At 41.4% G+C, this 21,880-nt stretch overlaps 1 protein-coding gene across 1 annotated transcript in view; it reads left to right on the top strand.

Annotated features, from left to right (window-relative positions):
• The window catches only part of LOC111147640 (microtubule associated protein 7), a 144,596-nt gene that overhangs the window by 83,758 nt on the left and 38,958 nt on the right, over positions 1-21,880 (top strand). Inside the window, exons 2-5 of the mRNA XM_022503831.1 lie at positions 170-268; positions 7,620-7,697; positions 20,791-20,954; positions 21,743-21,860. Coding sequence (XP_022359539.1) covers positions 170-268; positions 7,620-7,697; positions 20,791-20,954; positions 21,743-21,860 — 459 coding nt within the window. The remainder of the gene's footprint in view (positions 1-169; positions 269-7,619; positions 7,698-20,790; positions 20,955-21,742; positions 21,861-21,880) is intronic.

The raw sequence follows: 21,880 nt of genomic DNA, 5'->3' as shown, positions 1-21,880 counted from the left end.
TGTCCTTCCCATTGAGCCAGCAAGAGTTGTAACAGCCTCATCTTTTTATTTCCTAAATCTAGCCTCGTACCTGATACAAAGGTTCACAGTAAACATTGAATAGGTGAATGTTTCTGAATCAATTTTAAGAAACTAAATATGGTCTTTTCTCTTTGTCTCACTTGTATAGTGCCTGAAAGCTACAAAGAGCAAGAAAAGAAAACTGCCACCTCCAGCCGTCCCTCTGCTATTTCGGGACAGAATAGCAACTATTCAGGAAGTAAACCAGGTACGATTCATGTCATTTGCTGTAGAAAAAAAGTTATCCCTAAAGCCATAAGGCATGCTGGAATTTAGGAGCGCTTAGTTTCTATCCTGCTACCAAAACACAACTCCTACTGGCTTATATGAATTTAAGTCTGAGAACCTCTTACAGCCTTGATTTTCTCTTTCTAAAATGGAGATTCAAACACATGCCCTGCTTACTTCTCAGAATCATTTTGACAATCAGCGAGATAATGCATGTGGGTGCATTGTTTACTGTCCAGCAATGTATAAGAGGTAATCATTTTTGTATTCTTTTTTGTAATGGTGCGTGCGCCACAACTTTTTGTACCTGTGTGCCCAGCATTATTGCATATCTTTTCTTGTGACATTTTCAGAAGCCATTTAAGGAAATCTTCATACATAGCAAAGCTGGTACAAATTATGTTTTTGTTCTCTTTTGTCTGCAATGATTGTACACCTACATGGTAGTTTCATTTAATAGCCTGTGATTCATGGTCTGTTCCACTCAGTGATACAAAGAAGCAAACAGCCTGTAAACATAAGCAGTTGAAGACAATGAAGTTGCTTCCAGGTGTCCAACAGCCATTGTGTGGCCCTTGACAGAGCCCACTGTCCAGTATGATAGTAAACAAGCAAAGAGAGGCAAAGGCAAATTGACCCCCTCATGAGGGCCTTGGAAGCCTCCTTCATGCAGCATCCAGACCAAAGTCACTCAAGAACAATGAATCAGTGAGAATAAAGATGGAAATCACTCTTTCTAGCCTCAAACAAAACATTCCCCCATTATTCGTAGTTTAGCGGGGGTGGATTGGTAGGGTTTCCATGTGGGAAAGATCTTAACAGAGCAGATAAATCTGGCTTCTTGCTTAAACGAAGGACAACTAACAAGTACTATTGCCAGACTGTATGACCAGACATTAGTGGAAGATGATGTGTAGTTTCAGTGCAATTTTAATTAGCAGGCTGAGACTCTCCACTTAGTCAGTTTGCCTTTCCATCTGTTCATGTACCCACCTACCTTTCAGCCACCATCTACTACTTAATGAGTAATTATCCTGTGCCTGGGACCATGACAGGGACTGGAGGAGCAAAGCAGGGCCCCTGTGCTCCCAGGCCTTATTCTAGGGCACTTAGGTTCCTTACACTTAAGTGAGGATCCTTTAGCATGGAAACTTCATTTGTCTTACCATGAGAACTGAACATTTGCTAAATGCTATACACTGTTTTCCCCTTGTTTTGACTGTATTCCCTGTGCTGTACCTTTTATCCTTGTGACTCATTCATTCCATAATTGTTCGTCTATACCTTGCACTCCCCTCACCCATTCTGCCCGTTCCCCTCCACCCCTCACCTCTCTGGCAGTCACTCATATTGTGTCTTTTGAGCATGATGTGTCTCCTTTCTTATATAAATATGTATAGATAAGCTGATGTACATATGAAGGTCTTGCTTTTAAAACCACCATGTTGTTTTCCTTAGTATCTCCAAAGGATGATAGAAGAGATTTCATGTTGGATGGCTAGGCTTGAGTAAAACCTGTTACTTAATGAGATACAAGTCATGGGAATGTCTGACTAGAGCAGTCTATTAATTTTCATTCTCTGGAACTTGGGGGGGGGGGTGAAAAGTAAAGTATATACTAAATTTTGGAATATTTTGAATATTGTCCTCAACCCAAAATGGGCAGTCTGACCAAATGATTTCTTGGGGTCTCTTTTAACCCAGTAAATTTTAATTAAATGTTTTCCCATCTTTTACCTTCTGATACTTAAAATTATTAAAAGACTCTAGAACATCTCTTTGATATTAATAACATTCAAGTTGTTAATATTTTATCTTGGAAACAGGCATAGGAGGCCCTTGTGATTTATAAGTATGGGCATAGTATGTCTCATGTTATCTGGGAAAGACAAGTGCTCTCAGCTGTGAATACTTGGACCCACAAAGAAAGAGACCATTCGTAAAGTCACGGATCTGTCCATGTCTACAGAGTGGGTGAGGGCTCTTGAGGATGCCATCAGCTGCCTCCAGATGATTCAGAGTGTAACCTAATTAGATGAGAACATTGGCATTCTCTTCATGATCAGTACATACCTCAAAAAAAAAAAGCAGAAACTTAAATTCATTAAAAAAAAAAATCCCTCTTAATTTCTATCCCTTTATCACGCTCCACCAACAAGTCTTTAAAAGAGCCACGAAACACTTCACTAGCATTTATAAGTCATTTCCATCACAGAGGAATGCAGGCCTTGGAATCTTCCAGGACTTCTCTGACTGCTCCATCTTGCCACTGTCTTGCCTCCGTGGGTGCCCTGGTGTGCAGAAGGGCCCGGGGTTGAGCAAGAGATCTGGTTTTAGGAACTAGCTGTGACACTTCACCATGCCACCTTCCTTGGTCACAGACATTTCCCTCAGCTTCCTCCTTTGGAAAACAGGAATGAGAACTCGTCCTTGAAGGAGTAAGTGCTTGGCCAGCTTGTAGAGCTATTGTGAAGAACAAAATGATAACGTTTGTGAAAGTGCTTTGTAAGATGCAAAAGCCCTGGTGAAGTTATTTATTGTGTCAATTCTAGTTGTTTGGATCGAAGTCAAAGCCTGGTGAGCTCTTGAGAAAACCTTGTCCCTGTCAGTTGATTTTCTTTCTTCAAGAGCCCCTGAGTTCCCCCTTTGTGGTCTAGGCTCATGCATGTCACTGAAGACAGGATATCAGGAGCACTTCCTGTCACTCTTAAAAGTGCCCCAGTTTGGGTGGCCAGCCCCCTACTTCAAGTCGTCGCCAGAAGTTGAATGTGGAGGGCAGCTGCAGGTGAACTCACAGCAACGTTCTGTTGCTCTGAAGACTTTTCCTTCTGACAGTGTTAGATCTGTCAGGAAACAATGTGAAATGTACAGGACGTTCATTTACTTCCTGCACCTTGATTTTGTTGCAGGGAAAAGGGACGTGAGGGTTGGAGATGAGAGGGAGACAAAGAATCCTAGAAAATTCACTCTTTACTTGGAACTATTCAATTTTTTTCTTTTTGGAAACCTCGCTTTAAAGATTATTTTTATCAGTTTTTGGTTACTAAAACTGTGACTGTTCAGCATTTATTTTTTTTAAGTCTGTTATCAAATACGAGATTGCTGTTTGTTTGCCCCACTGGTGTATGTTGGGGGAATTTAAAGGCTCTGAAAGTTAGCGAAGGTTGTTTGCTCATTTGTTCAACAGATGCTTCTAAATACTCTCCTTTCTGCCAGATGTGGTCCTAAACACTGGGAATACGCAGTGAACAAAACCAACAAGGCTCTGTTCCTCCCCACCCCATCTCTAATCCACCAGCAGTATTATTGACATTCTGGCACCCAAGTGACTGGATGTAATCAGAAGGATGGAAACAGAATTTAAACGGAATGCCTTGGGGTGCCTGGGTGGTTCAGTCAGTTTTGAGTGTCTGACTCTTGGTTTCAGCTCAGGTCACCATCTCAGGGTCACGATCTCAGGCTCCTGAGATGGAGCCCCACCGTCGGGCTCAGGGTCCTCAGTACAGCGTCTGCTTGAGATTCTCTCTCCCTCTCCCCTCCACTCTCTCTAAAATAAATAAATAAAATCTTTAAAAAAACAAAAAAACAAAAAATGACCTGAATGCCTTTTTCCCTCTACAATTCAGCGTTTTTCTAAAACCAGGTTCCTAAACCAACCAAAATCATCTCTAGGATATCACAATCACTGTGCCCTAATTCTTTACTTCCTCAAAATCTGATTCCAAATGAATAGTGATTATCATTCCAGTGCTCAAAACAAGGTCAGCAGGAATCATTATACTTGTAAGCATTGGCCTTATTTTTAGCGATTGATTGATATGTTTGTGCAGCAGTCTATACGTCCTTGTTTCTTATATATTACACGATCAGTCAGGGTGGAGTTTGTTACATATGATGAGCATAATCTTCATATGAAATGATATTATGGAAATTACCTCGTGTAGTGCTGTTTTCCTACTGTGTATCCAAACAGCAACCATTATAGTGTGTAATTGGGTTATTGATATTGTTCTTGATTTGGAGCTCTCAGGGTTGGTTTGGGTAGAAGAGGATAGGTGAGGGGGTGTGTGTCCCATACGTTGTTATTAAAATCTTCCCTTCGAAAATTGTTTTTCAAAATTTTTCCTGAAATTTGGCAAGTACTTGAAAGTAAGCTAGAAATGTCACACCCTTCTTATTGATAGTCTGTGACAGAAATTGTAAATGTAATCCAAAGGAATTAAACTATTTTTTAAGATATTTATTAATTGAGTGAGAAAGAAAGTATGGGAGTGGGGAGAGGGGCAGAGGCAGAGGGAGAGAGAGAATGTCAAGCAGGCTCCATGCCGTGCATAGAGCCAGATGCGGGGCTCAATCTTACCACCTGGAGATTATGACCTGAACTGAAATCAAGAGCAGACGTTTAACTGACTGAGCCACCTAGGCACCCCTAAACTATTTTGTGGACTTTCTGTAAAGAGCTTATGTCTTTTTTATATAAAGTCTCTTTTAATAAAGTTGATTTGGGGGTTATATATAGTTAAATAAGTGTTTATGAATGGGTAAACCTCATTGTTTAAGGCATATTACTTAAGTCGTAAGTAATCATTGAAGGTCTCTTCTAACTGCATTTTGACTTGTTCTCAGATAGTTCTTCCTTGCAAATGCCATTTGCCATGCTATCATTTCTTTTCACCAGAAACAAATGACAATAAAACAACCCCGTGTATGACCCATAACCAGGTGCCTGAATGGGAGGCCACGTGCCAATTTTCAGATTCCAGAAGTAAAGCTTTTGGGGCCAGGAGCCATATTTTCTTACACAAACAATATTTGAAATCTCATAAATAATCAGTAAGTCTGAAAAGTAAGTATCCTAATAAATGTGAGCTACTGGTAGGGGTCCTTTGACCAGTTTCTAAAACTCATACCTTAAAAGAAAATAAAAGAGGGGTGCCTGGGTGGCTCAGTGGGTTAAGCCTCAGCCTTCGAGTCAGGTCGTGATCTCAGGGTCCTGGGATCGAGCCCCGTGTCGGGCTCTCTGCTCTGTGGAGAGCCTGCTTCCCTACCCCCCTCTCTGCCTGCCTCTCTGCCTACTTGTGATCTCTGTCAAATAAATAAAATCTTAAAAAATAAAAAAAAAAGAAAGGAAAAGCATAAAATACTATCACTTAGTCTTGCACGTGATTCTCACTGCCAGGTTTTCGCAGGCTCCTGATGGGCCTTCTCTACGGTTTCTGCCCCCTCCATGTACAAATCCTGTGGCATTCAATAGGCCTTTGGGATGGAGGGCCTTTCAATTTGTTGATGAACCACCACCATGCTATCTAAAATACTGTCCCACTAGCTTTCTATTTTTAACATGAGATCTTAAAAATATGTCAATTTAAGAGCAGAGAAAATAAACCTGATTTTGAGGTAATTATCATCATCATCATCATCATTTTGCTTGTTTATATAGTAGCAGAGTGAGCGCATTAGTATAGCTCTCTGCTGGGAAACCCGCAGCAGTGTCTTGCTTGGTGTACCATCCAGAGTCCTCCCTGTGACCAGCGAGCCCCGTGCCGTGGCCCTTGCAGGTCTGGCCCCATTGCTTGCGATCTCACTCCACTCCAGGCTCGTAGATCTACCCGTTTCTTGAGCACATTATGTGCTCTTAATCTCAGGGCCTTTGTGCTTGCTTCCCATCTCCTGGAATATCTGCACATCCATGTGTCCTTTCCATCAGGGTTTTACACGTAAAAGTTACACCAGTTAGGCCTCCCTTGGCCCTTGTCTAAAATGTTAAACCGTCCCTTCCTGCCATGTCACAATCCCCTTTATTGCTTTGTTGTCCCCTTAGCATTTATCTCAAACTAACGTTCAGTATATTTTCCCCTTTTTCATTTTTTTAAAGATTTTTTCTATTTATTAGAGAACGCATGCAAGGTGGAGGAGGGGCAGAAGCAGGCTCCCTGCTGAGTGCAGAGCAGCCACACGGGGCTCCATGCCAGGACCCCGAGATCATGATCTGAGCCAAAGTCAGACACTTAACCAGCTGAGACACCCAGACGCCCCAGCCCCTTTTTTTCATTCCGTATCTCTTATTTATCCTGTTCGTAAAATTCTCCCTGAATAGAATGCAGTCCCCACAAGGGCAGAGATTTTTTTTTTTTCCTCGATTGCTTTCTTTTCAGCACCTAGAACAATGCCTGGTGCAGAGTTGATGTTCACCATGTGGTCAGTGAATGAATGAGTGAACTGAGGCTTATGTGTGAGGCACGTAACTAACACCGTTTCAAGCATTTCATTTAGTTCTTACAGTGATGTGAGATTGGTTCTATTTATTCTCGTTTTGTAGGTAATACATCAAAACGCAGGGGGCGCTTGGGTGCCTCCATCAGTTAAGCATCTGCCTTGGACTCAAGTCGTGATCCCGGGGTCCTGGGATCGAGTCTCACGTTGGGCTCCCTGCTCAGCGGGAAGCCTGATTCTCCCTCTCCCTCTGCTTGCCAGTCCCCCTGCTTATGCTCGTTCTCTCTCACTCCATCTCTCTCTGTCTAAAATAAATACATAAAATCTTGAGAAAAAAGAATCCATGAAACCCATGCCCTAATTAACTTGAGACTAAGAGAGTTGGTGAGTAACTCAGCCAAATTTACCTAGCAAGTGAGAGACAGGACAGAAAGTGGACTCTTGCCTGTGTGACTCCAAAGCTGGGCTTTTTGCATTCAGCTGGTGAACCCATATTCAGTAGAACTTTACTTAGGATTCTGTTTGCTGTTGAGGAACAGACTTTTTAAAGCATAAAAATGATAGAAGTTCACTAGCTTAGGAACCCAAGCATCGTATCTGTTGCTGGACAGAAACAGTCAAAAGGCTACAGTTATGTTTTTACATCATGGGTTTTGGAGGGGGGTGGGCAGGCTGTGTGTCTTTTTATTTTTTTTCTAGAACTTGTTTCCCATTTTTGTTGAGCTAGAACTGACATAGAGCAGGCTATAAGTTTAAGGCATGTAGCACAGTGACTTGACTTAGCTGTGCTGTGAAATGATCACCACAGTCAGGTTAACATCCCTCATCTCCTGAGGATACAGGAAAGAAAAAAAGGGGGGGGTGGTTTTTTCCTTGTGATGAGAACTCTTAGGATCTACTCTCACATAATGTTTTTAAACAGGAGAAAAATGCTTGAAAATTCTCAGAAAAAATCATAATAATAAGGCATATCACCAAAACTATAGTACTATGTACCAGTTGTTGTAAGACATAGTAATATCTCATTCATCGAATTTACTAGCTAAAAAGGTTTTTATCAAAGTATATTGTTAAGAGAAAATCCACTCTTCTGCTTATGTGTTTTATTTCCTTTGCAGACCCTCCTCTCGTGCTACGGGTCGATGACCGGCAGCGGCTGGCCAGGGAGCGCCGCGAGGAGCGCGAGAAGCAGCTAGGTATCCATCCCCAGCCCTCATCCCCTCCTTCAGGGACACTGTCATTGAGATGTTACCTTTCACCTCAAGACTAATGGCCACTTAACCATTGCGCACACGGACATCACTCTAATGACTATGCTCGCTGACGTGCCTTTGCGAGTCATACAGATGGATGTGAAACAGAATTTAGTATGTGATAGAAACAGGGGACCAAATTCTAAGTAACAGGAAGGCCCAGCCCAGGGTCAAGGTCCTTTTCCGTTCTTTTATTGTAATCACAGTTTAATGTGGTGCAGGAGAGAATGTATGTTCGACAGGCTCGATGGCTCAGCTTACATTTTACAGCTTTAAAAAAAAAAACAACACACAAGGACAGTAAGCTTATGGTTCTCTTTTATGTGAAGAAGAGTCATGAGAGTGTACACTACTGGGGCACTTCCTGCTTCCCATAATAAAATAACCCTGCTGCTGAATTTATAGACGGATGCGACCAGCCTTGCTGCCAGAAGAGTGCAGAACCTAGTGCTGAGCCGTCTGATTTTTCTTTTGCTACCTAAGGTCTTTGTGAAAGGTTAGCAACTGTGGTATTGGCCATACCGTCACCTGGAGAGCTGTGTCCCAGGGATGACCTTACCAGGAGGCCAAGATCAAAGCATCAGTGTCCTCTAGAACACTGAGCAAGGATGCTCATGCTAACTCCTCCTTTACTTTGATGTCCATTTATGCCAAACTGCTAAAACAGGATGCTCTCCTTAAGTACCTTGGAAAGACGAAATGTCCGGTTAGCTTGTCTCAGTGTTGCAGAATGTCTCTGTCATTTAAAAGTAGGACTGACTGAGGTTATCAGCATGTTCCCAGTGGATGACCCCTAACTTTTCTAGAGTTCCACTGCATTTTGTAAGAATTCATGTTTCGGTGGGAGAACCCAGCATGTGTACCCCATCTTTTCTATTGTTCTAATCCACAAACCCAAATCTGTGAAATTGATGGGACGCTGGTTTTCAGAAGTCTACTGACATTACTTAATTCTTCCATCAAGGGCGTTGTTCTCTCCTTTGCCATAATGGGCATGCCAGGTCAGTTCTTTTGCTACCAAGTCTTTTTGACACAAATTTCAACAACTTGGTGGAAGGGATTGAGCTCTGCTGCTTTTGTGTGCCTAGCTTTCTGCCCAGGCTTGAAGTTCCCTGTCACTGATAGGCTTGCTGCAGGCAGGTGGGTTCCTGGTGGAACCTCAGGCTGATGCTTTCCCCCACATACTCTGCAGCCTGGGTCTCTTGCTCCTGGGAGGTATGCCCACTGCTCCCTGATTCAGGTTGGTTTGACAAGTAGATCAGAACAGAGGAAAGGCAGAGCAACCCAAGCAGAAAGAGACTCCAGATAAGCACAAAGAAGCAACTGCCCATCTGCTCTGAGATGGCTGGTATTTGCACTGTCTTTGGATGGGTCCAAGGATTAGCTGTTGAGTTCTCTCCCCTCTCTGTCCCATCCAGCCGGGTCAGGTCTTAACCGTCCTGTCTCTCCTTAGAGTTGCAGCATGAATTCCCACCTGCTAGAGTAGAAGTAGCTCCAGAGGATCAGGAGACCACCACTTTATGATTTAAATCCCATTGTGAGTCAGCTTTTACACAGTAACTCAGACCTTTCTGTTTGGGTTTGTCTTTCAAGGCCAAGCACTGTTTGGTTTTTTTCTTTTCCTTTTTTTTTAGTTTTGTGGAATGTATTAACATGCTAGTCAAACAAAAATGATTTCACTTCTTATGCTATGAAGTTACAAGACCTATAGCTTTGAGCCTACACAGTCTCCTGCAAGTTGCCTAGTTCTGTATGTTGAGTGGCTCGATATTTGTCTTAAAAGGAAACCCCACATTTTAATTCATATCCACAGGGCAGCACACTACTTACTAATTTATAAACTCAAAAACCTTGTTTGCTGGGTATTATGTTCAAAAGATAGAGATTGAGACCCACCCTTCAAAGGCCAGCTGCAGGATACATGGGGAGGGAGATAAACCCACAGCAATTATACTAGGAGGTGTTATTGAAGGAGTATGCACATGGGTTGGTGAGAACCCACAGAAGCACCCAACCAACCTGTGGGTGTCACGTGCCACCAGTTTCCCACGAGAGGATGTGGAAGTGCTGTCCAGGAGTGTGGAAGAGACAGAGATCATAGAACAGTGACACAGGGATATGTGGGAAAAGGCATTTGCTAAAGGAAGCCATCATGCTTCACGGATTTTATTACATGGGTCGAAGTAGTTTTCAGGTGATTATATTATCCTGTTATTACACCTGGACTGTTTTAGTGAGCCAACATATTATAGACATAGTTTTTCTTCTTTTCCCTGCCATGTTAAATGTCATGGCTTCCTTAATTCTGATCTCTTTTTGTTGTTAAAAATCATAGTTTTTGGGACGCCTGGGTGGCTCAGTTGGTTAAGCAGCTGCCTTCGGCTCAGGTCATGATCCCAGCATCCTGGGATCAAGTCCCACATCGGGCTCCTTGCTCTGCAGGGAGCCTGCTTCTCCCTCTGCCTCTGCCTGCCATTCTGTCTGCCTGTGCTCGCTCTCCCTCTCTCTCTCTGATAAATAAATAAAATCTTAAAAAAAAAAAAATCATAGTTTTCATGAAATATATCAGTCTTAATTTTTATTTTTTATTTGCATTAACTGCATTTTCTTTTTAAATTTTAAAGCAATGTCTTTTTGCCTGATTTTTTCCATGTAATCGGTCATAGCAGCAATTAAATCTTGAGAGGCTCTCTTCAATCTTCATAAATACATGAATAAACATACATGTAAGCACACATACATATATTTTTGTAAAAGTGTTATCTAAAACCTAGCACCTAACTTAAATTGTGCCTTGCAGTCTCTAAAGTTGATTTCTAAAAAAAAATCTTTAGTACTAAAAATCGAAGGGCATGCCTGAGCAACTACCCTTAAACTGTGCTTTGCAAAAACTGTAATGACAGTGGAATATTTTTAAAAAGAAAGGGTAAGGGAATGTCAGTATCAGATCTCTGGACTGTGCTTTTTAAAAGCAAAAACAGTTGGTAATACCTACTGTTACCAGGCTTTCAAACTGTAACGCTTTTCAAGTTTAAGGGGGAAAAAAAATTGGAGTACACTCCATAAATTCCAGCAAAGTTTTAAATGATTAGCCATTGAGATTGATTACTCAGTGTTGGATGTAGGTTGCAACTGACATTGAAATCATTAACATTTTTTGTTTTAATCCACAGTTTCAAAAAAGCAAAGTGGAGAGGGAGAATAAAGTTCCCTTTGTTTTGGGTGGCATGTCATGTTTGTACTATTCTGTAAATAGAGAGGACCTCCTCATAACTTTCTGTGGGTTAAATCTCTGCTTTAATGCTTTTATGGTAGGATTGGGTCATGTGGCTTAGTCTTTCTACATTATCCTTCAATTTATCACATAAAACCAGGCATAATTCTTCATGTTTGGGGCTGTTCTGTCCATTTGGTTGAGCACAAATACTCTGAAAGCTGTATTTTTCAGTCTTAAAAGCTTTGTCTGTGAAGAAATCCCCCTAACCACTCCCTTCTATCTGAGTCTCTTCAGGCCATTCCTTCAAACTCCCTTCTCTTGACCTCTGTATCTTTTTTTCGCCAACTCTCTTCCAAGCTTTAATTTTGTTTTTTTCCGTAAGGGAAAAAAATTTCATTTGTGCACATGGGTTCAGACTCTCCTTTTTTGATGACATGGGTTCTACACATTCATTTGCTCCTAAGGCGGTCGATGCTTCCCCATTATCTAAAAGTCAGCTTCTGTACAACTGGCTTATCAACTCTCATTCCAAAACCAATTCCTCTGGGTGATATTTGTGGCCCGGTCAATTGTACCAGTATTTTTCTGGCCCCAAGCAGTAATGTCTTTCAGCTGTGCTTGGTAATGGTCCTATTGCTGGAGGCACTGGCATCTTCCTGACCACTAGTCTTAGCTGTTGGATCTTTTGCATTATAAAACATTTTTTTCTCTTCCTTGGGGTCCCAGTGCTGGGCCCTCACTAGTCTCCACTCTGGCCTGTTGGGCCACTTGAAGTTACCAGTGGTGAGTTGGACTCAGCCTAGTCCTGGAGCTGGAGCTTCAGCGTCTGGAGCCTAGTAGGTGGGTGGAAGTTGCCACATTCTCTCTGTCCCTAAGTCCACTTAGTCATAAGAATAGCTGACGCTATCTTCAAGATAAATGTCAGGTCCCTGCCTTCAGATCTGCTGCCTGTGCTATCAGACTCATCTAGGCCTTCATAAATTCAGGTCCTGCTCACCAGAACCATCTCGCAGAGGTACTGCATCTCTCCAGCTGTGTTGCAGTTAGGGCCACTCCCTCTTTTTGAAGCCCTTTCTACTCTTCATGGCCTTTCCCCCCTTTCAGAAATTGATCATTTTCTCACTCTGCGGTCGGTTTTGCATAACCTCATATTTTAGCTCGCATTCTAATGCTGTTGTTTGCCCTTATGACCTTTTCCTAGTTGGATTTATATAACCTCCTGGTTGCATGTATGTTAAACTTTTAAACTTTTAAAGGGTGTGATTGACTATAATTTGCTAGTTCTTTGTATCCCAGTACATGGCATGGTACTAATTATTCAACAGACATATAGTAAATATTTGCAGACTTTCCTTACTCTGCAGTCTTTCATGAAATATTAATAATAATAATAGGCCAAACAACATTATACATTGCATTATCACATTTAGCAGCAAATTAACACCATGGTTGTCCTTTTTATTGTGTGGGCCTGCCATAATTGTCAATGTAATTTATTTTATAGAAGGGCATGTGTTTTATTTGTACATCGTGATAAGTAGATGGATTTTCTTTCTGCCAGAGCATATTTAAGCATGTCTTTAATATGTCTTTGATATTACTCTCAACATCCAAGCATGTGTGTATTTTTACTCACTTGTTTATTATCTGTCTGCCCCCACTGGGGTATAAGCTCCACGAGAGAAAGTACTTGTTTCATTTTGTCATTTCTGGAGCCCAGTACCTATTAATAGTGCCTGCCCATAGTCGATGTCTAACCATTGTCGTCGAATGGCAAATGAGTAGTAAGTCTATGCATGTTAACATAAGCACAGACAAATGCGACAGGTGTACTGCAGATTTGCTAAGACATTACCAAATTATCAGATAATACCTGCCGTTGTAATAGGTCAGTCGAACAGGTCTTGGATTCTTATTCTTAAACATTGTCTCAGAGGGACAAGGTCATCTATACACTAGTTGTGCCTTAAAACTGTTGGATTTTCATGTATGCTATAAAACTGACAGCCCTACTGACAAATTCAAGAGAATATTTAAGAACTCTTTCACAGGTGAAAAATTTTCTGCACCCAAGGAGATACATGGTTCAACCCCTTTTCTTAAAATGATACAGATTAAGCTTGAAGTTTTGGCATGAATGGAGTCACATTGCCAACTGGGGCTTTCTGGGGTTCTGTGACATCATGAAAGATTATCAGAATTGTGTGATTGATTCGCATATCTCACAAAGAAAAATTTGTTTATAAAATCTATCCTTCAATGTATTCAACATAGGGGTTTTATAGCTAAGTTCAAACTTGTACAAGAGATCTCTCATACTGTGTTAGAAATCACAAAGATAATATAAAAAAGATTTTGGAACTTCGAACAAACATCAGTCAACTTTTATTTGGGTTTCTTTCTGTGGATAATTTTTACCAGACTTCTTTGCCCTTCCGGTCATAGCTTTTTTACTTTGTCTTTTTTTTTTTCTTTTTAAAATCTCCTTAATAACAGTGTGTTTTCAACACAGGGACAGCACTGTTAATCCAAGTGTGGCCAAGAGATAAATGATCATTTCAGCCTGGCTTGAGCATTCATCTCAAAAATATTGATGGGGGATTAGGACTAATTAGTAAACCACCAATAATGCTGTACCAATTAAAGTCATAAGTAAAGCTGCCTCTTATTTCACATTTCACATTATTCGATTAGCCCAGTTTTTGGTTTTGACCAGACTATCCACAAAACAGGGTGAGCTTTGGGAAAGCAGTCTTTCTAAACCAAATTGCTACTGGGTAGAAGTTTGACCGATCTGTGGTTAGTCTTGGCATCGGGTCTCCTGAAGTTGTCACTTAATGAACATAAAGTACAAAAGCCCTCCAGGCCATCAGGCAGGCCGTGAACAGCAATGGGCTCTGACTGCACAGCAGTGGGAGGGTTACGGACATGAGCGCACACATACCTCAGCGACTGTATCATGAGTCAAGCTCGGGACTGGCAAGAATAAATGCTTGTTGCAGGTTGGATTTGGTAACTTAGAGGCTGAAGCTTTACCATAAATGAATGAATCATTCTGACTAAGCAGCCATTATTTCTTCCTCTGAAACAGACTTTGCCTTTGAGGCTGAAGATGAAAAGATCTTAAAATCTGAAAAGTAAGGGGTCTTGTAAACAGAAGAGGATAAAGGCTAAGAGTGACATTAGGAGATCAGGGTCTTCACGTTGGATGACCAGCTTGTCCCAATCTAGAACAGCAGGTTAGTCCCTGGGAGGCATTGCAAAGCATGTCCTTCAACATAATGGCTCAGTGTTTGCTTCCAGAAGCAGACAGTCCAGAGTTTGAATTCCAGATCCACCACTGATTTACTGTGAGGCATCAGGCAGGTTATACCACTTCTCTGGGTCCCAGACTGCTCATGATAAAGTGAGTTTAATAGCAGCGTCTGCCTCATTGAGTGGCTGTGAAGATAATGCCTGCAGATCACTTGGCATGAGCACAAAGGGAGAACTGAAGACATCTCACCATGGCGGTGATGGTAGAAGATGAGGATGGCCGGCCATGTGATGCCACAGATATAGACTCCGATGCCTGGGATTGAAGAAGCCTAATGTTTCCGAGCTGGGGGAAGACAAAGGGAGAGGGATATTTGTGTTTCCTGGTCCAGCAGGGCAGGGCAAGGCAGGGCTCAGTAAAGCAGCCAGGTGAGGAGGATAGCAACGCTTAAGAAGTGAAAGTGGATTGGGGTTGAGGTAATAACTAAAAAATTCCAAGGACCATCATTGATTTCTATGCTTTAGCAAAACTCCGTATACTTTAGCAGAGGCTGAACCCTCCTTTAAGCCTGGCTCTGGAGACATGAGTCCTGGATAGTATTGCTTTCTTATATCAAAAGTCCTTCAGCCTGTGTATGGGGAAGGCTCTTGGTCTTCCAAGGTATAAACTGCTACCCCAGCCCCTCGATCCCATCAGGCCCGCTGCTGTGTGCTGAGAAACAGGCAGAGAGGGAAGACCCTTCGGGAGCAGGAGACAGTGTGAGCATCCTGCAAGGTCATAGTTGCTACCAGGCAGACCTCTGGTATATCAGTCCAACGAGACGGGAGTGGAAGAAGAGTTTAGAAAGCTTGGAATTAACACTAAGGCCTAATACAAGTCTCTTGGCTTGGAAGTCATACAATCCTTTAACTCTTTAGCTCATCCATCAGATCTACTTTTAAACTGGAAATGCAGGTAATCTCAATAATTGTTGAGATAAAGCATAACGATGAAAATGTTAACAGTCAAAATCAAAACAAAAGGAGACCTAATAGTAATTCCACACACCTCCTCCAAAGTAAAAACAAAAATTGAGTTTTGGACGTTGATCGGAAAAGATCTGGGAGATCATTTTGTACACACACTCTAATTTAGAGGTCAATTAGGTTGGCTTATTATCCCAAGGTCACACAAAATTACTAGCAGAACCAAATCCTGAACTCAGAAATTTAGCACTGGTCATTTTCCGATTCTTCAAGGTATTACTCACAATGCTAGTGCCCAGCATTACCAGTAACCAATTCATATCCTTCTGTGTCTTCATGTGAAACGGAGACAGCCCATCTGCATGTTTCAGAGGTGAGGTGATAACATTGCTCTACTCTCTGAATGCCACTTTTTTTTCTTTCCGTCACGTAGTAGTGACACATGTGCTCACACAGATGGAAGCCTGTTCAGAAGGACCAGGCTGGGCACTAGATTGCTGATCGTGACTGGCATGGGGAGTCACCCACCCACGGGTACGCTTCCTATCTTTGTTCTTCCCATTGGCTGTATCCTCTCTGTGGTGTAGGGCAGGAATTGGTTTGATTGTCATAAAGATTTGCTCCTGATAATTATCTACATTTACTGAGCTCCTGCTGTGTACATGGCACTGTGCTAAGCGCTCCACTTGTTACCGTGAGCCCACCAAGACCCTGTCAGAAAGATGGTGCCATTGCCATGTGAGGATGCGAGACCACAGAAATCCCTTGCTCAGTGGCACGTAAATGGTGAGTGGCAGGCCTAAGGGTGGACCCACATTGCTGTGAAGCCCAAGACGTGCTTTATCCGTGACAGTACTTGCCTTTCATTTTAAATTTCTTTTAGTACAAGAGTCGCTGTGTGTTTCTAAGTGGAATCCAGACTGATAGTGGATTTCTGCTTTTTGTGGCACTCGTACTGTCGCAGTGTCCCCTTTGCATGGCACTGACATACTGTTAGTGTCATTGAAGTATACTCCTGGCAACAGCAGCTCAGGGACGGGACTCATTTATTAACACCCAGTATTTCAGGGACTGCCGTGGGCTTTCGTTTCATTTTATATCATGATCCCAGAGTCCAGGGAAACATTAAAACTTCACAAGAGTCAAGGTTAATAATATTCATTATGATTCCTTTTCTGGATATGCTATCCTTTTATAGAGCTGCATCTATGAAATGAGTGATCATTAATGATTTAAGTAGGAACCAAGTGTTGTGTTATTCTGCTTGGGTTGCCATAACAAATACCATAGATTGGGGGTTTTAAATAACAGAGATTTATTTTCCCATCATTCTGGATGCTGTAAAGTCCAAGATCAAGGTTCTGGCAGAGCTCCCTTTCTGGTGAGACCTCTTTTCTGGCTTGCAGACATACCTTATTCTCACCTGGTCTTTCCTATAAGAACAAAGAAAGGGAAAGTGAGCTCTGTGGTTCTCTTTTTATAAGAACACCAAACCTATTGGATTAGGGCCCCACTTATGACCTCATTTAGACCTCATTAGGGCCCCTTATAACCCATTTAAACATGATTACCTCCAAAAGGCCCTGTCTCCCAATACATTCACATTGAACATTAAGCCTTCAACATTTGAATTTAGGGGCTGAGGGGGGAGGGACACAGTTCAGTCCATAGCAGTTCGTTGATTATTTTCTTATGTTCAGAACTCTTATTTCTGAATGAGAAAATTTAAGACTTTGACATTACCTATTATCCATAGGGAATATTTTAAATAACTAAACCTCTTAGAATAAACTAACTTGCAGTTATTAAATAATTGAAATATTTTGTATATTATCCTGCAATTGAAAAGAGCATATGATCCAGGATCTGCACTTGGTAATAAACTTGGCAATCACCAGCACACTCTGCAGTCTTATGAGAAACCTTGTTTGCTATTTCACCATTGTTTGCCTGTTCTCTGTAGAAGTGTTTAAGGGCACTGCAATAGGATCTCCACTTCCTGGAAGAAAATTGAAGGAGAACTCAATTAGAGTTTGATGGCTAAAGAAATATTATTTCTTTAAAAAGATTATTTGAGGTAAAATTATTATTATTATTATTATTATTATTATTAAAACATCTAACCCTGTTGTGATTTATAGCACAACCTTAAGAACTACATTTAGTTTTCTGAATTGAAACCACAGTGATGATGGTGATGACAATTTGGCAGTAACAGCTAATATTTACTGAGTGTTTAATAAGCGCAGAGAACTATTCTAAAACTATGTTAACCGTAATTATTCTTTTAGTCCTTACAGAGATTCTGTGAGGAAGGTCCTATATTTATCCATGATTTACCCTGACAAAGTGGGGCATTGGGAGGTTAAGTAACTTGCCCAAGACCACACATTTATAGGTGAATGAATCAGGAAGTAGTTCCCAGTGAATCAGGAAGTAACTATGAAGACCCTTCATAGGTTCTAGTTATGAGAATCACTGTGGTGAGTGGGGGGAAGGAGGGAGAACCATGAAAACCTTGGCTACCTAGAAATTAAAATAGAAGAAATGCTGAAGTTTGTGGTAGATGTCATAAGAGCAGCATTACCTGCCCCCTCACCCCCAGAGGAGTCAAAGCTCCTGAAGACCTTGAAGGCAGTGTGCCTCCAAATCCCATCAGTAGACCACTTGGGACCACCCAGAATCACCTGGGAGGTTTGTTCAAAATTCAGATTCCCAGGCCCTGTCCTAGAATTGGTAAATCTGAATAGGAGGGTTAGAGCCCAGGAGTTTGCATTTTAACTAATACTCTCCCCCCTCCACACACACCCCAATATGATTCTGAAATATAAGACCACTGCCTTAAAGGATGGATCAGTTTGGATAAACAATAATGGCAACTTTCTCAACAGGGCAACAACTGGAACGAAGAGATGGAAGAACGATGGGTTGTTTGGGAGGGGCAGCAAGGAAATAGGTCTAATTAGAATTAAGAGGCCATTTTGGAGAGCAGTGCAGAAGCATATTAAGGCCAAGCTTAGGGAGGACTTCAGAAATTGCGGAGCTTCAGTTTAATGAGAAAATAATCACAAATATTCATGAGCAAGAAAGTAGCCTGATGGAAAACATTATTTAAGGAATATTAATCTGTGAACTGATGAGCTCTAATTTTACAAATTTACCTTTGAAAAAATACTTAAAATTCCATAAACTTTTTTTTAATTTTGTCTTTTGGCTTCTGGGATATCTTACAGGAAAAGACAATATTACATTCAGAAATGTCCCCAAAGAATCTGAAGTTTTCCTCAACGTGGGTATAAAAGTCAAAGACTATGTAGTTAGAAAGCTAAGAGTTAAGGAATAGATCTATCATACTTATATCATACTGCCTGTCTCAGGTTGCAGGGTGCAAATCCATTTCTTTTTTCTGCCTGGGATCCTCATCCACTCTCAGTGGGAGTGTAAATTGGTGTGACCTCCGCAGAGGATAGTATGACACTAGCTATCAAAATTTGAAGTGTATATTCCCTTTGATTCAGCAATTCTACTTCTACATGGATATGTTCATGTGTCTACAGAGGTGGTGATAGTACAATGTCATCCCAGGTCTGAACTGGTAAAATACTGGAAACTTAGATAATCTATCAATAAATATCTGGTTATATAAAATAAGATATGTAGATGGTGGAATATTATATAGCCATTAAAAAGGTTGTTGGATTCATGTTTTATGTGTTGCTATGCAAAGATCTCTAAGATATATTTTCAGTGAATAAAGTAAGACACAGAGCAGATGGTGTACTGTGCTACAGTATATATGGATTTTTTTTTTTTACATTTATACAAAAGGTAAAGGTGGAATAGAAGAGGGTGTGGGGTTAAAGGAAGACCTTCATTTTGCCTTTAAATATTTTGTACTGTTTAAGCTTTGACAGAAGTCAATCACTGTAAATCCATCTTTTTAAATGAACTAAAATGTGTAATATCATTGAAAGCCTATTGGTAAGGTATGCCTACATATGAAACCAAAAGATATTACGTGCACAAGTGTGTTTGATCACAGTAAAATCACCCTTAAAACACGTTAGAATTATGTTTCCCACCTGTTACTATCAATGTGTGTTCTCATAGTGTTTTTATTTATTCACTCACTCGGCAAACATTTATTGAGCACATGCTATGTGCTTCTACTTAAAGTAAATTTTCAGCTTGGGCTTGAGAATTTCTTTAGCACCATGGACTTTTAAACTTGGAAGAAACCTTGAAAATCAATTCCCACATCTTTTAAGCAAGAGAAAACTAAAATTCAAATGAGTGTGTCTTAAGATCTCACCACCCATTAGTGACAAAAGCTGCTGGGAGAACCCCGTTCTCTCTGCCACCACCATGAGTGCTGTCACAAGATAAACTCATCTTGGATTTTTCTTGACTTTTCACACAAGTGAAGTCAGTTCAGATGGTTTTCAGTAGATTTGTCTCCTCGAATGAACATCTTTGGAAACATTTATTGGTAGCAGAAATGCAGGATCTTTAGTAATAAACATTTAGAGGAAATTGAAATGTTCTGAATTTTTATTTTTTTTCTCTTAAAAAATAACATTTTAACTTAATGCCATGTATTATCCTCAAGGCTTGTGCTCTAAATTTGTTTGGACACTTTTTCAAACAGTGTTAATAGCTCATATTAAAGATCTGTCTAGTTATCACGGGTCAAGGAAGCATTGTACTAAAAAAAAAAAAGAAGAAAAGAAGAAGAAAAAAGTTTTGTTGGGTATGTATTCCCCTAAGATGAGGAAGAACCATGTACATGTAAAGGAGAAAAGAGTCACTCCATCCCTGAACAATACTTTCTGAATTGTGTATTTTCATTCAGCCTATGATATTAATAGTCTATTTATCTAACCAGAGTAGAGCTGCTTCTTTACTCTCTCACAGCACTTAGCTGACTCAGTGTGATAAATCTGTAAGGCGTTTAATATATCTTTTATCAGTTATCCATTCTGGGGATTTTCTCCCAAATTCTGTTAATACTTTCAGAGAACCAGTGCTCTGTTTAAACAACTGTAGTCATAGCTTATGATATGACGGATATCACATTTTTTAAAAGAGAGATGAATGGTACTATTGGTTTTGAGGGCATTGTATCAGGGTAACACACCAACGAGAGGACTATAGTGATTCCTGAAGAGTAGAATTCAGTGCATCTTCTTAGACCTCATTGCTAGCATATCAAATTATGCTATAAATTAACAGTGGCCTTTTTTTCCTCAAAATTGAAGGAAAGCAAAGGCCAGGCTTCGCAAATACAAAACCAAAGAACCCATATTTGTTCAATGTGGCCCATTTATACAGTACTACCTATGTACACTTTCTTGTTTTTCTGTTGGGAGTGCAGGCAAGCAGGGGGAGGGGTGGGGGGGTGCGGGCAGAGGGACAGGGAGAGACTTAAGCAGGCTCCACGCCCAGCGTAGAACCCCAGGGACAGGCTCAATCTCACCACCCCGAGATCATCCCTGAGCCTAAATCAGGAGTCCACCATTTAACCGACTGAGGCACCTTAGTACCAGTCCTAGTTCTGAGCCAGCCTGTGCATGATTACCCTTGTTTTCCCTCCTGAAGCTGCAAGAGAAATCATCTGGTTAGAAAGGGAAGAGCGAGCCCGGCTGCACTATGAAAAGCACCTGGAAGAGCGGAAGAAGAAGCTAGAAGAACAGAGGCTGAAGGAGGAGCGGAGGAGGGCTGCTGTGGAGGAGAAGAGGAGGCAGAGGCTGGAGGAGGACAAAGTAAGAGGCCGCCCCGGGCAGTGAAGGGGAGGTCTGTCTGCTCCAGAAATGCGGCACGTTTACCGTGAAACCTTCCATTGCGGCGCTGGGATGCCTAGCAGCATTAAGTCATCAGTTTTATAGATAACCACAGCTTCTGGAGAGGTTGGGGTACGGAGGGCAGGTAGCGAATGGTATGATTGCTACAGTTACTTCCCTAAAAACTTCAAAAGCCCAGGTCTGTGGACTAGAGCGGTAACTTACTTGTGTTCTGTTCATTTGTGTAAAACTATCAGGCTTTCCCACGTGCAAAAGTTTTCACATAGATTGGCTCATTTAGTCTTTACTCAACCCTTGAGTGTTTATATGTCAGTTTCTGCAAAAATGAACGTGTAGACTCAGAATGAGTAAGTCACAGCTTAGTACGTCAAGGAGTCGGGCTTACCCACCCGCTCATATTCTCAATGCCGTTGTTTTTTAAGATACGGTACCACATTTGTTCAGCATCTGCTCAAGCTAAGACCTGCGCCACCGTGCCTATGTGAATGCACCGTGCTCCGGGTAGTAATAACAAGGGTTGCTGATTTAAGTACCCATCCTTCCCCAGGGGCTCTGGCAGCTGGAACCTGATGCTTTTTGTAACCCTCCCAGGCTGATGTTATTCCTGTCCTGAGATAAGGTGTAAAGGTTAGGAGGTAGGAGTCCTCCAGTTAAAATCTCAGTAGTGCCTTTACTCCATTCTGCCTTCAGTTGAAGAAGCCTCCAATAACCAGGCTGGATCTGATCACTGCTCCTCTGTTCCATTTAAGGAACGCCATGAAGCTGTTGTACGACGGACGATGGAAAGGAGCCAGAAGCCAAAACAGAAACCTAACCGGTGGTCATGGGGAGGCCCGCTCCATGGGAGCCCCAACATCCACAGTGCAGGTACACAAATCTTGATTGCT

Source organism: Enhydra lutris, unplaced genomic scaffold, assembly GCF_002288905.1.
Source record: "Enhydra lutris kenyoni isolate GAN:26980312 unplaced genomic scaffold, ASM228890v2 scaffoldscaffold17, whole genome shotgun sequence".
Taxonomy (NCBI): Eukaryota; Metazoa; Chordata; class Mammalia; order Carnivora; family Mustelidae; genus Enhydra; species Enhydra lutris.
The sequence above is the reverse complement of the archived record's forward strand: the minus strand, read 5'-3'. Positions and strand labels throughout refer to the sequence as shown.